The following is a 12,288-nucleotide window of genomic DNA, read 5'->3' as shown; positions in this document are numbered from 1 at the left end:
GAGCTTCGAAGGTCTTGGGGTGGCTAGCGGATTTATACTATTGAGAATCGCCACTAGAAGCGCTTCCAGTATATACCTAACATGTGGCATCCGAGATAGTTACACTGGGATCCGATGTATTAAATTTAGTGTGCGTACAGAAAGGTAATACACCCCCGATGTCCGTATGGTCCTCATCATGGGGGTGAAAAAGGAGCTACTGGATCTCCTGGTTAAAATAAACAGTGACGGTGGTATCTGTCATAGCAAAAATAATAACAGACGGATACCTATGGGTCGGCGTGTGCCCAAAGAGACTCATCGTGGTCCCAAATCCTGCCGATCCTTTTTGCCTGTATAAAAACCTAGGTACTGGGACCACGCCGAGGTTTATCTGGGCATAGATACAGGCCGGAGGCATAAACTTCCACCTAACGCCTCTTAGTCACGGCGACGCAGCGTGTCATACAGATCTTCAAGCTCATGACCCATGCGCCTCTCAGTGTCTTTCCGAAGCTCCCTGGCGGAGAGTGTCGACGTTCGTTTCGAAATGGCAGCCTCTGCCTCTTCATTCGCCATTTCAACTAATGCGCTGTCAGAGCTACGATAGTTCGCACGATCTTAAAAGAAAACTCACCATGTGCATAGACTGCCGCCGTCTTACCACTTGACATAGCATGAGGGACGTTGGTACTATTATCGCTGTTTGCGTCACCCACTGCCCACACACCAGTCTTGCTAGTTCTCAAGCCCTTGGCTAGGGAATCGATCTTATTACCGAGCATTTGGAGACCCATCTCAGTGCTGAGAGAGGAGCGCTGCTCGGTTGGGAAATTCGTGAGAAATGCGTTCCGGATTACCGGGTCACCTTGGTCGAAATGAAGACGGAATATATCGAACTGTCTTCCTTGGCTGTCCTGGTGAGCTTCACCGTCCTGAACACGTTCAATCTCGGTGATGGTGCGGTTGTCTAGCTTAATGCCGTACGAGGCAATAACCTCCCTCCAATTAGGGTGCGCTTTGTCAAGAATTGCTTCCTGTTCTTCCGTCTGCGTTCCACTCACGAAGGCGATGATATCCTTGTTGAGGGTGCTGTATACTTCCAACACAGATCCCATAATGTCTTTCATAGGGCCGAGGATGCCGAGAGGCTGGTCTCGATGCTCAAATCCATCACACCAAGGACACCAATACACGCCCTTGCCCCAAGCCTCTTCGAGACCAGGAATAGGGGGGAGAACATCACGGAGACCGGTGCCGAGGATGACTTTCCGTGCTGTATATTTCTTCCCATTGACGTCGGTAGCCAGGAAACTATTATTGACAAAGTCAATAGTCGCCACCTTTGTGTCGACAAAGGTAGAACTGTTGTATCTCGCGATCTGCTTACGCGCAAGGTCACGAAACTCGCTGGGAACCGTTCCTGTGGACGTCAGTGTCGGGTCCATTTGTACGCATGATCTTGAAATAAAGCTTACCATCGTTTCCGATCACGTCGTGCATATTCCTAGTGGGAGCATTGCGATATTCTCCCGAATCAAACATCACAGTCTTTCTGAGGACTCGCGAGAGGCCGCTGACAGCACTGAGCCCTGAGGGACCTCCGCCGACTACAATCACATCATAGTCGGTCTTTGGGAGGGAAGCCGTCAGTGATAAAGTGGCGAACGCAGTGAACAGATATAATAGAGCTATCATCTTGATCATAATCGCCGATTCGGTCGTCCACAAGGCTGTCAGTGGGAAGAGTAAAATAGCAAACTCGGCCAGCGACGACAATTCCTTCTTATATATCCATGTCACAACCACTAACTAGCGCAATGCGGCTTTCTTGCTGTGAAGAGCAGAACTAGTTTCTAATTAGCTTCGATCTATGATCTGCAACTCTGCAGGGAACCAGTCGATTCCGAATGTTTATGTAAAATACTGTATTCTGTCAGCCAGCAAGCATACGTAAATAGACCTAGATGTAATGGAAGCACATTCAGAAGAACACATATACGTTAGTAACAAGTCGTATACAAGAGCGTTACTCCTCCCAGGCCTAGTCCATAGTTCGGTTAGTGTCGACTAACATGCTTTCGCTCCGGCACAGAAATAACCCATAGTAATTTAGAAACCGGTAATGGGATACCTATAGATTTGTTCGAAGATGAGGTTTCTTGGCCACTACCATCGGACCCAGGTAATTACAGATCACAAGAATATGTCCCCAAGGGAAACGGTGTGCACGGCGCTGATGACCGCTACTCCGATCGACAGCTAGGGCTTCTTGGCGGATGATACTCATTACTTACCAGAACTCTCAGTGCCCACTTCGACTGTTCCGATCTTTCCCTACAAGGACAGAGACCGATTGAGTATTGTTGGTCAACCCGGGTACCTCACTGTTACTTTAAAAGACATGGAAGGTCCCGACATGCAGGTGCACATCTGCAGATCCGTCTATACCGGTTAACTAGTATGAGTCGGGGAGTCAAATGACCATAAGACTGGCGTACATCTATTGGTATGTTTTTCAGATCTAATAGCATTGTCATGATGGGATCCCAGTAAATCTCGATAGGATTAAGGACCATCTGAAGATCTGACCCATAATGATCCATGATGTCCCCATGTGAGCTCCAGAAGTTAGTTAACCAATTAATTAAAGACGACGGGGCGGACCGAACCGTTCCCAGCCAGCCACAATAGTACTCCGTACTTCACTTGCTCTGTGTACTATCACCAAATTTCTGTCCTTGCCTCGGGCAAATTGCAACCCTTACTTCTGATGAACGGGATCTGCAATAGCCAAGATAGACGATCAACTGGCTGCATTAGCGCAAAGCTTCTCATTATAACAGCGACACCAACTGCCACAGGATTAGGAAAACTGATTACCTTCTGTGAAAGTGTGATGATACAGAGCTTTAACTCGAGTCGATGTCGATACGGATACGAGTGTTTTCAGCATTCGTTGCACCGCCTTCCTCCTTCCCGCAAAGGTAGCGATGCCACCTTGCTTCCAATGTTGAGGACTCGGTTGAACATGGGGCTTACTCGACTCTGTTCCAACTTGGTCTGCAAGTATCAGTTGTGATCAGTCTTACAAATGAACTCTAACGTGATCTAGCCTTCAGCGACCCTGCAATGCAGTACCCACACGCATCTCGACATTGCGAAAAGCAAATTGCATGCGCGCTGTTCTGGGCGAATAATGATCATATGTTCCAGCATTATTCATGATTATTTCAGTACTGTCCGGGATAATTGGTTCTTCAATAGAGCACCCGCAAATATCTTGTAAGAACTAGACCCGGAACTTCTCAAGACCGTCGGCACAATCCGCCTGCGAGACAAGGTCATGCGGAGAATGACTGCAGGTAATTATTACGGCAACTTTGTCGTTCTTAGTCTTTCTGCAGCGATCTGCTAGCTCTTTGATCTAATTAAAAGAGAAGTTAAGATTCATTTCTCGAGACTTGGAGCCGCAGTGGAACTCATCCAGATAGCGTCCGAATCTTTTCAGGGCACACAGCGTCGAGTGCAGAAGCCTCTGGAATCAAGTTGGCCATGCGGAATACCGAGAAGGATACATTGTTCTGGCAATACTGTCTCCATGATATCAAGAGGGCCTCACTCAGTATAGAGGCAAGGGTGACAGAGGTACAGTAGTACTACTATGTCTATTGGCAACGCAGAGCAATCAGATTGGTTTTATGATAGAATCATGACTTAAACAATCAAGATATCGTGGGGCGGGCCTCGATTAGTGTCAGATTCAGTATAGAACATCGATCTTCTAAGTCTCACTTGAAATTCATCGAGCATAGCCATTGTTTGCAATGGCAGAAATATACAAGGCATAGTACTCTGCCGGAGCTAAGATTCAGTGGTTTAACAGCTTCCAAGATGTGCGAGATTCTTGTGGCTACGAAACGCTACCGTGGCTATCCAGCATCGTGGCTATCCAGCATCGTGCGACACAACTAGTGGAACTTTTGACAGTTGTCAATCTTGTATGGATGATTTGTAGGAATGGTGGATGAGAGCTGGTATGTTTGGTTAACTTCAGAGAGGAGGCTGGCGTATGGCGACAAGAGTAGGGCCACAAATCAGTCACAAAAAGCAGACCTCTATTGAAGATAAGACGCTAGGATTATGTATAATGGCAAGGCCCCGTCTATTTATGATTCCGGAGAGTGCAAGTATATCTATGTGTGGGGTGTTAGGCTTACCAGTAGATAAAAGAAAGGGGCCATCTAGATGGAAGCTTGTTGCTGAGTTTCAGAACAACCATAAGGGAGGTAACAGTATCATTTAAGGGTGAGCACCGAGGTTTCCTAAAGCTGGGTTGAAGCATTTGACGTAAACAGCGATTTAAGGCCTCTTCTATGGAGTTCGTCTCCTAGGTACCTAGCTCTCTTATATTACTAGGATCTATTATTTATATAGAGCGCTAGTGATTCAGTTGAGATTGTAGTCTGCTTTGAATATATCGTTGCCAGGGTTGATGAACAGCTCCTAGTTGAAGGATTCGCTGTCTTATTCCTGACAAAGGTAGTAAGTGTAACTATAGCATCGGTGTTGGCCTATGAAGTCGTTCTGTCATCGCAGTTCAAGTTCATGCTACGGCCTGGATGGCGCCTCGACTTCTGCCGGGATAAGTTCTGTTCACCCGTAACCAAGAGAGATTCTCCTTTTCTAGCGCAATGATACCAGAATGCACTTCCTCGTCCGACCAAGGCTTTCCCTTTCGGGATAGAGCAGAGAATATTCACAAGGTTTCAATACCCTTGGTACCACGAGATATTGCTGCAGAGGATATCAGTCTCTTTCAAGATCCAAGTTAACCTTCTAGGTACCCACTCTCGAGGATCTCTCGCGCTGTGAGGCGAGAATCTGGATCTGGATTTAAAACTTCAACTAGAGACTGGATATCTTCACCCGAAACGCCCTTCTCGACCATTTTATTTGCCCACATATACGCTTCTTCTGGTCGTGGTGAAGGCAAAATTCGAGCGTATTGCTTATCCTCAGCATAAAATGGCACAGAGAGTAGCTTAAAGTCAATTGCTAGCTTATCACAGACGGCCTTTTCTTTTTTGCTTAGGGTTCCAGTGGAGATTGAATCATATATCCCGGCGACTTGAAATCAACTTGAGCCTGCAATAATTGGGCCAACTATAGATCAAAAGAGTTAGTAGTTGGAGCGTATGCGAGATAGCTGCTACTTGGGAGCACTGATAATTATTCCCCAGGACCAGATGTCTGTGCTCTCATTCTAAGCTTTTCCGAAGTAAACCTCAGGGCTTCGATATGTGACGGATATGATTTCTCTAACAGATGGTCTGCTGACTATAGACTATGTTAGAAGTGCCAAGAAAAGCTAAAAAGCTCACTTACATAGTAGCTCCGCAATCTGCGAGTCTGATGATGAGATCACAAACATTCCTGTTTGGTTTTGAACGATCAAATCCGCCCAGTGCAATATTCTCCATCTTTAGATCTAAAGGCATGCTATGATTAGCTTGAATACTCGCTGTCTTCCAACAATTTTTATTGCTTCGTTCTTACCAGTATAAACTAAACCTTTCATATGCACCGTAAAGATACCTAAGCACCATGAAATCGTCAAGCGTTTGCAGGCCAGAAATTCCAATATACAGGGAGCCACCTCCACAGTCTACTCCAACTGAGATTGTTTGCTGTTGGTATATGCCGTCCACAGCGTTGTTTCAATCCTCATTATCCATTAACTGTCTAGAATGAAAGATTTCCTTCGCAAACTCGATCTCTATTATTGTTCGACTACCGCTGACAGAGCGTGGCGTCCGCTCGTTCCAATTGATGAGTATTTCTCCATCGCCGTTGGCAATAGAGTCAATGCCGGAATCGTCTATGCTACGAAGATGGAAATCAAGCGCATAACGCATATAGCGTACGATTGCAACTATCCGTCGGGGGTCAGTAGATGGCTGCGTTAGTAGATGTTATTGTAGGACAGGGGCTAATGATCATTTATTATCAATAATATGTGATTCCGGATGAGTTGGAAATAACGCTGCAAGGGCGGGTGTGCAATCAGTCCGGTTTACAACGCGGAATCTCACTGTTTTCCGCGATACGAATCGAAAATGCCATGCATGGATTCGCCCAGCCGCCTGCTCGTAATAGACATCAGTGGCTGGGGCGGCCATTATCAATCGACTACAAGCTGTCGTCGTCGATCTGGAACACTTCTGGTAGTCTATTCGTGGTGCATCTATCCGAAGTTTCGTTCGCCAGACGCTAAGGATGATCTGGTTCGTCGGAAGAGCTGTGTCCCCTGCATAGGAAGGCCTGAGGAGAATGTGCGTTGTGTCTATCGTTATGTGGTCATTCACTGGGAACGCTGGAGAAATACGAGACCAACCTGAATCGCAATTCCATTGACGTTGGTGTTGCTGCGCTCTAAAAGGCCAAGATGGACGTGCACCGCCTGGAGCAGTCCCGTAATTGCATCCCGGGCGCAACGGCCAATTTCCGATCTATGCCCTCTAGCTGGTCCAGCAGGTTGGGCAGATGGCTTGTGCGACGGAGGTTCTTCCCAACACTTTAGACAGAGGTGTCACGAAGGGAGCGAGATTCATATACAAAAAAACAGGCGAATTATATAGCTATATTACTTGATTACATACTACTACTACTAGTTACAGACTGGATAGAGACAACAATCCCACGGACAACGAGATGATCCGTTCCGTGATCGTGCCTGGAACTCCGTTCACGTGATAATCCGACATGGAATCTCTGAGCCAATCAGCAACGGGTCCGACCGGATGGTGCTGGAGATCCCTGCATCGAGAAATCCGATCTGCCCCGGCGGTTCTTGCGATTGATAGAAGGATGACCTTGTACGGGGTAGATCTGGCATTTTCCCCCTGAGTATTATAACACATATCCTGGCAAAGGATCAGAAAACAACAGCATGTACTACTCTTCTATGGTACGCCGGCAGAAGTGTCCCTGGGACGGCTCTGGCCCCCGCTAGATGCCGATCGGCCGGCGCATGAAAGGGAAAAAGCATCATCCCGGGTATGTCTCCGGCAGTACTGACGGCAACAGGGCCGCGGGGTTGCCGGGGAAAGCAACCAGAGAGAGAAAAAAAAAACAACAGAAAAATATAATATTATTATGATAATTACCGCGGCAGGCTACCGGACTACGGATAGGAGAAAAAGAGAAGAGGAAAAGAAAAGCGCCTTCGAGGTCGAAAGAGGTATACGATTGAGTAACGAAATCCACATGGCGCGGGGAGAGTCCGCTGGGGGAAAACCACGCCTATACCACATACGGACGACCAATCGCCGAACGGTCGGCCTGGCTGCCGTGGCTCGGAGTTGGCTCGTGGCGGCACGGGCCAATCAACGAACATATGTAGCGTTCCACCAATCATGTTGCTGCGATAAGGACCGCACGAGTCGGGTTAGCGCCCCGAGGAACCGTTGTTCGTGACGTTCGCGAGATGAAGAACGCGGATGATTGCCACCTGGAGATCCTCAAGTTTGAACTCACGATGAGAGACAGCGCCTCACGCTGTTTTGAGTAGAGCATGTATTCACAGCAGATCCAGGCTGATCGAGATGACGGGAGATTGCGATAATCGATGCGACGGATCAAACGAAGTTGGACCTGCCAGGGAATTATTATTATTATCAACTACCTAGGTACGTTACTGTAGTGCGTCTCTCGGAATGGCGCTGAAGACGGTTTAGTGGCTTCAAGCTCGAGCCAGTGGCGCCCAGCCCCATCGAGGCGCGATCGTCACTGGAGCCTTTCCCGAAAGAGGTAACCTGTCATGCCCGCCGTGGCGTCGCCCCAAGATGAAGAAGGGCGGTCTGGAATCTGATGCCAAGCGATGCGATGGATGAGGGAGTATGGTATATACTATGATCTCTATGGTAGAGACGAGATCTAGAAAGAGAAAATTGGAGAGAGAGAGAGAGAGAGAGTGCCATCAGGATGACCACCACGATGTACCATAAGCGAGGACGACCGGATCGACAGCGGCGCAATCCGTGGACGTTGACGTCGGGTGGCCAGAGAGAAAACCGGAGACCCCGTCTGGGGAGCGTCGCCCGACCGCGCTGGTTGGAGGAGACAGGCGACGTTGGCGAACATCGATGCATCATCTGTAGTGAACAGAATCAGCAAATTATCATCTATTGCGCGAAGAGAAAACTTGTAGAAACTTGTAGTGAGTCGTTTGGAACCAGAGTGGACGACCCTCTCTTCGTCACCACTTGTTGATGATGATTATTAGATTTCTGTCTGTGTGTCTGTCTGTGTCTCTCTCCTCTTCCATATTCCCGACTGCTCGAGTCGGATGCTGAACCCTTTTTGCCGCCATCAGCGTCCCGTCTGAGCGTCACGAACAACACCACGCTCTGTTCATCCCACGCCAGTCAAACCATACTAATCCAGTCTGTGATTAGTTTTCTTCTTGTTGTTGTTATTATTATAATAATAATAATAGGATTCTATATTCTATCCAGTTAGTTAACCACTACTACGTACTATCCACTAATCGACATACTCTTGACCGCTGCGACCGGGGCCAACCAAGCCACGCGCGTTGACGCTGACCGTCCTCATCCGAGCTCCACCGGCCTTCTCGCCCGCTTCGGGACTTGAACTGGGCGCCTCAGCCCGTCTGCTCGGGTCGATACTTCAGCCCTGGTTCTCACCCCCTTGGATTTCCCCCCCAGCACGCTCCAAGATCTTGATAAACTATCTTGATCGCGATCTCTCTCTCTCTCTCGCCTCAGCGCTTCTCTCTTCTCTCCGCTCCTCTCCTCTCTTCTCCTCTCAAGGCTCACCCTCCCCTTCACCCTCGTCCTCGCCCTGTGATCATCACATCGCACTCTCCGCGACTTCACCTGCCTCACTATCCTTATCCTTATCGCAACAATCTCGCAAAATGGCTACTCACGTGTCTGCCCCGACGCAAACTGCCCCCGCGGCGACCACGAGCCAAATTTCCATCTACGGTCACCCTTCACCAGCCAACTCGGCCACCACCACGCCCACCAACAATTCTCCCACCTCGCCGCGGCTGACCAACGCGACCCTGCACCAGCTGCCCTTGCAGTCGCGCCAGCTGCGCCCCCTCAAATCGCCGCTCTACGTCCCGGCTGCCCTGCGTCCGACAGAGAGACCGCAGAAGCCGTCGCCGCTCACCCCTCCCCGCAGTGTCCACGGCTCCCTCGACAGCCTGAACGAGGGCGAGACAAACGAACCCATCACTCGCCGGTCGACGGTGGAGAGCAGCAAGAGCGGCATCAGTAAACTAGCCGAGGACGAGTGGATGAAGGGAGAACACCTCGGCGAGGTCACGGGAATACCGACGAAAGAACACTGGAAGGTCAGTTCTCACACGTTGTGCTTGCTTTCTCGTTAGCTGTCGTCTTTCCTTTTGATGTCTCTGCAAAGAGTGCTGGGGATGTGCTCTTCTTTTATGTCCCCATCTTTTGTGTGGTCGAAATGACGCGAGAACGGCCTACTTCGGTCGAGGATTACGTGCTCAACGATCCACCTGGCGTTTTCCCCAATTGCCGTACTATCCATGCCTTCACACAATCAGATTGTCATTGCATCATTTCTTCTCAGGCCCCATTGGGATATTTTGATTACGCTCCTTATTTTCATTTAGTTCATCTTTCTCTGTTTTTTTCCCTTGTATACTTGAGTCTTGTTTTGCAAGGAAAGCCCCGCCCGCCGTTCCTGTGGATATCATGCTTTTTATTCAAAAGAATTGAGAAACATCAACATAGTTTCTCGATTTCATAACTGACATTGCTTCCTTGCAGGCGGACTCTGCATCTCCCAACTGTGATTCGCCTACCTGTCGATCTTCTTTCGGTCTCTTTCTGCGCCGTCACCATTGCCGTCACTGTGGCCATGTCTTCTGCTCCTCTCATACTCCCCATGTGATTCCACTCGACCAGAATGCTCGCTTCCACCCGGATGGAGTTCCATCGCGTGCCTGCGAGCTGTGCTACAGTGCATACCAGCGCTGGGAGGAGACGCGGTCGAAACGCCTGGACCGCATTCAGACCTTGCTGGACGCTCAGTCCGGAGATCCTACCGCTGTCAAGCGCATTGCCAATGGAGAAACCCAGGAAGGGAACGACCAGGACGCTTTCGCGGCCTCGTTGAATCAACAATCCGAGATCGCCGCCAGTGTGCCCCGGGACTGGAACTGGAGCACCTTTTGAAGCAGCAGCATCACAAACTTCTTCCGAACTTCTCCTCAATTGCGTCCTCCCAAGTGCCATGGAGAGGCCCCCCTCACCTTTGCATTGTCGATTTATGATTCCCACTACGCATCTCTTGATGAGCGTTCTGCGATCTTCTTTTTTTCTTTTCTTGTCTTCTGCGATTGTTGGGCGAATAATTTTCGTCGGGCTTATGCTCATGCCCCCTAGACTTCATTTCAGATCTATGTACGATTTAGCCCTTGCCCCTTGTTTCTGTTGTCATCGCCGTGGAGTTTCGGAGGCTGGCTAGCCTTATTTATTTGCTGGAGTCTCGGCTGTTTTTCATTTTGATTTCGGGTTTTAGACGGCCGTCTTAATTTTCATTCCGGGGTATTTATCGCATGTGGTCTTCTGGCTTTGCACGGGAGATCTTGATACCCTGTCACTTATGTCCATCTGTCGCTATCTACTCTGGAAGTGATGGATGACCAGTGGAGCTACCATGCATGCGGCAGACGTTGGCTACTATTAATGAAAATGTCCTGCGTGGTTGATGTATCGCAATTTTCCGAACTATTTCGATCTTTAGGTGTCTATTCTATCCGCACGGAGTTCCAGTCTATCAAAGGGTAATTCCCGTAGATAATCACCGCTCTTAATTTTATATACAGCGTAGCCATCCCTGTAGGCACGCGAGAAGTTGTCTGAACGGAAGTCTGCTGAGTCTATGCTGGGCCTTGCATGTCCACCCGCCTCCACATCCCGACATGCTCTATACCTTCCTCATACCACCGTCCCAGAGCCTCATCGGTGACGAACCCGAGTCGCTCATATAGCTTCTCCACCTGCACCTGGGCATGGACCAGCACGAGACCCTTCCAAGACATCTTCTCCTTCTGCTTCGTCTGTCCGTCCCCAGCACCACCCACCACCTGCGCGTAGGCCGCGGCGATCTCCCCCGGATGCTCCGCCGCCCACTGCAGCGCCGTCTCGACGAGAAACCGAGCGAGTCCCCTGCCCCGATACTCTGGCATCACGGCGACCCGTGTAAGTTTCACGTACGGTTCATGCGATAGGTCATATTTCGGCAGACTCGCCGCCTTCTCGGGATGGATCAGCGCTTCATGCGGCTCGTGAGGCGGCGGTACTAGTCTGATCACTCCGATGGGTGTCCTGGTAGAAGATGTTTCGTTCGTGTAAACCACCCACTGCCAGCTGCGCGCGTCGTCTTCGTCCAGCTCGCCTTCTTCAGAGCATTTCTGTTCTTCGATGAAGACTTTGGTTCGTACGATCATCGCATCTGTGAATGTTGGTGGATTCTGCGCGGGGTAAGGGTCAGCGGGGGTCGGGCGGACTGTGTTTGGGCCTGGAGGAGGCTGCACGGTCGTTGTCACGGCGGGGAGGGGGTTGGAGCCCATTGTGAGAGTGTATTCTGCGGAATCGATATTAAGGACGCAGATAGGGAGCAATTGGTAAGATGGTGGTTTGTCGACTCAGGCGCAGGTGGTTATTTTATGGACGTGGTTTGTGATGCGGGGATGGTAGGGACTGGATACCTATATATATATCGTCGCGGTGGTTAGTCCCTCAATTGCATCAAATACCGCCGCAGAGGTCATGCAGAAGGAGGAAGGAAAAGAGAAAAACATACGATACAATTGACAGAGACTAAGAAGAAATGGACGATGAGAGTAAGAAATAGTTCAGGAGCAGAACAGGAATCCGCCGAGCGGAGCGGGGACAAACGGCGCAAACAAGCCTGTCTGTCTTCGATAACTTTGATAACAGACGGCTGTGGATGGCTTTTCCAGAGGATTCTCCCGACGGTATTAGTATTGTGGCTATTGTCAGCTTTCCGCAATTAACATCGAGTATGTGCCACCCATGGTTGACTGTTTCAGCAATTCTGAATCCGCGCAATACAGGTTTGTGTATTTCTGTCGAATAACAACCCATTCTTTTCCTATCGTGATGCCGATTCGCGCGGAGCTGCGTGGAGTAATCACCGCTGCCTCAGGCTGCTACTGCGATTCAATAGAGAGTGGACAAGGCCACATGAAGGTTTCCCTTATCAGGTAGCATGGAG

The 12,288-nt window shown here is 49.4% G+C and overlaps 3 protein-coding genes across 3 annotated transcripts; 1 reads left to right on the top strand and 2 right to left on the bottom strand.

The window, feature by feature from the left end:
• Positions 1-420: 420 nt before the first annotated feature.
• Positions 421-1,677, bottom strand: C8Q69DRAFT_488427 (putative thioredoxin reductase; the record flags this gene model as incomplete). The annotated part of the gene is made up of 3 exons (XM_028632049.1): positions 421-563; positions 617-1,402; positions 1,458-1,677. 3 exons carry the CDS (start codon positions 1,675-1,677, stop codon positions 421-423), a joined length of 1,149 nt encoding a protein of 382 aa, XP_028481934.1.
• Positions 1,678-8,529: 6,852 nt separating this feature from the next.
• Positions 8,530-10,574, top strand: C8Q69DRAFT_92935 (putative FYVE domain protein). Its single transcript, XM_028634175.1, has 2 exons — positions 8,530-9,367; positions 9,813-10,574. The coding sequence occupies exons 1-2, from the start codon at positions 8,924-8,926 to the stop codon at positions 10,218-10,220; spliced, it is 852 nt and encodes a 283-aa protein (XP_028481933.1). The 5' UTR covers positions 8,530-8,923; the 3' UTR covers positions 10,221-10,574.
• Positions 10,575-11,853, bottom strand: C8Q69DRAFT_92936 (acyl-CoA N-acyltransferase). Its single transcript, XM_028634176.1, has one exon. The coding sequence runs from the start codon at positions 11,618-11,620 to the stop codon at positions 10,928-10,930; it is 693 nt and encodes a 230-aa protein (XP_028481932.1). The 5' UTR covers positions 11,621-11,853; the 3' UTR covers positions 10,575-10,927.
• Between the last annotated feature and the right edge of the window lie 435 nt (positions 11,854-12,288).

Source organism: Paecilomyces variotii (assembly GCF_004022145.1).
Source record: "Paecilomyces variotii strain CBS 101075 chromosome Unknown C8Q69scaffold_13, whole genome shotgun sequence".
In the NCBI taxonomy this organism is placed as follows: domain Eukaryota; kingdom Fungi; phylum Ascomycota; class Eurotiomycetes; order Eurotiales; family Thermoascaceae; genus Paecilomyces; species Paecilomyces variotii.
This window is presented reverse-complemented; position numbering and strand designations above follow the sequence as displayed.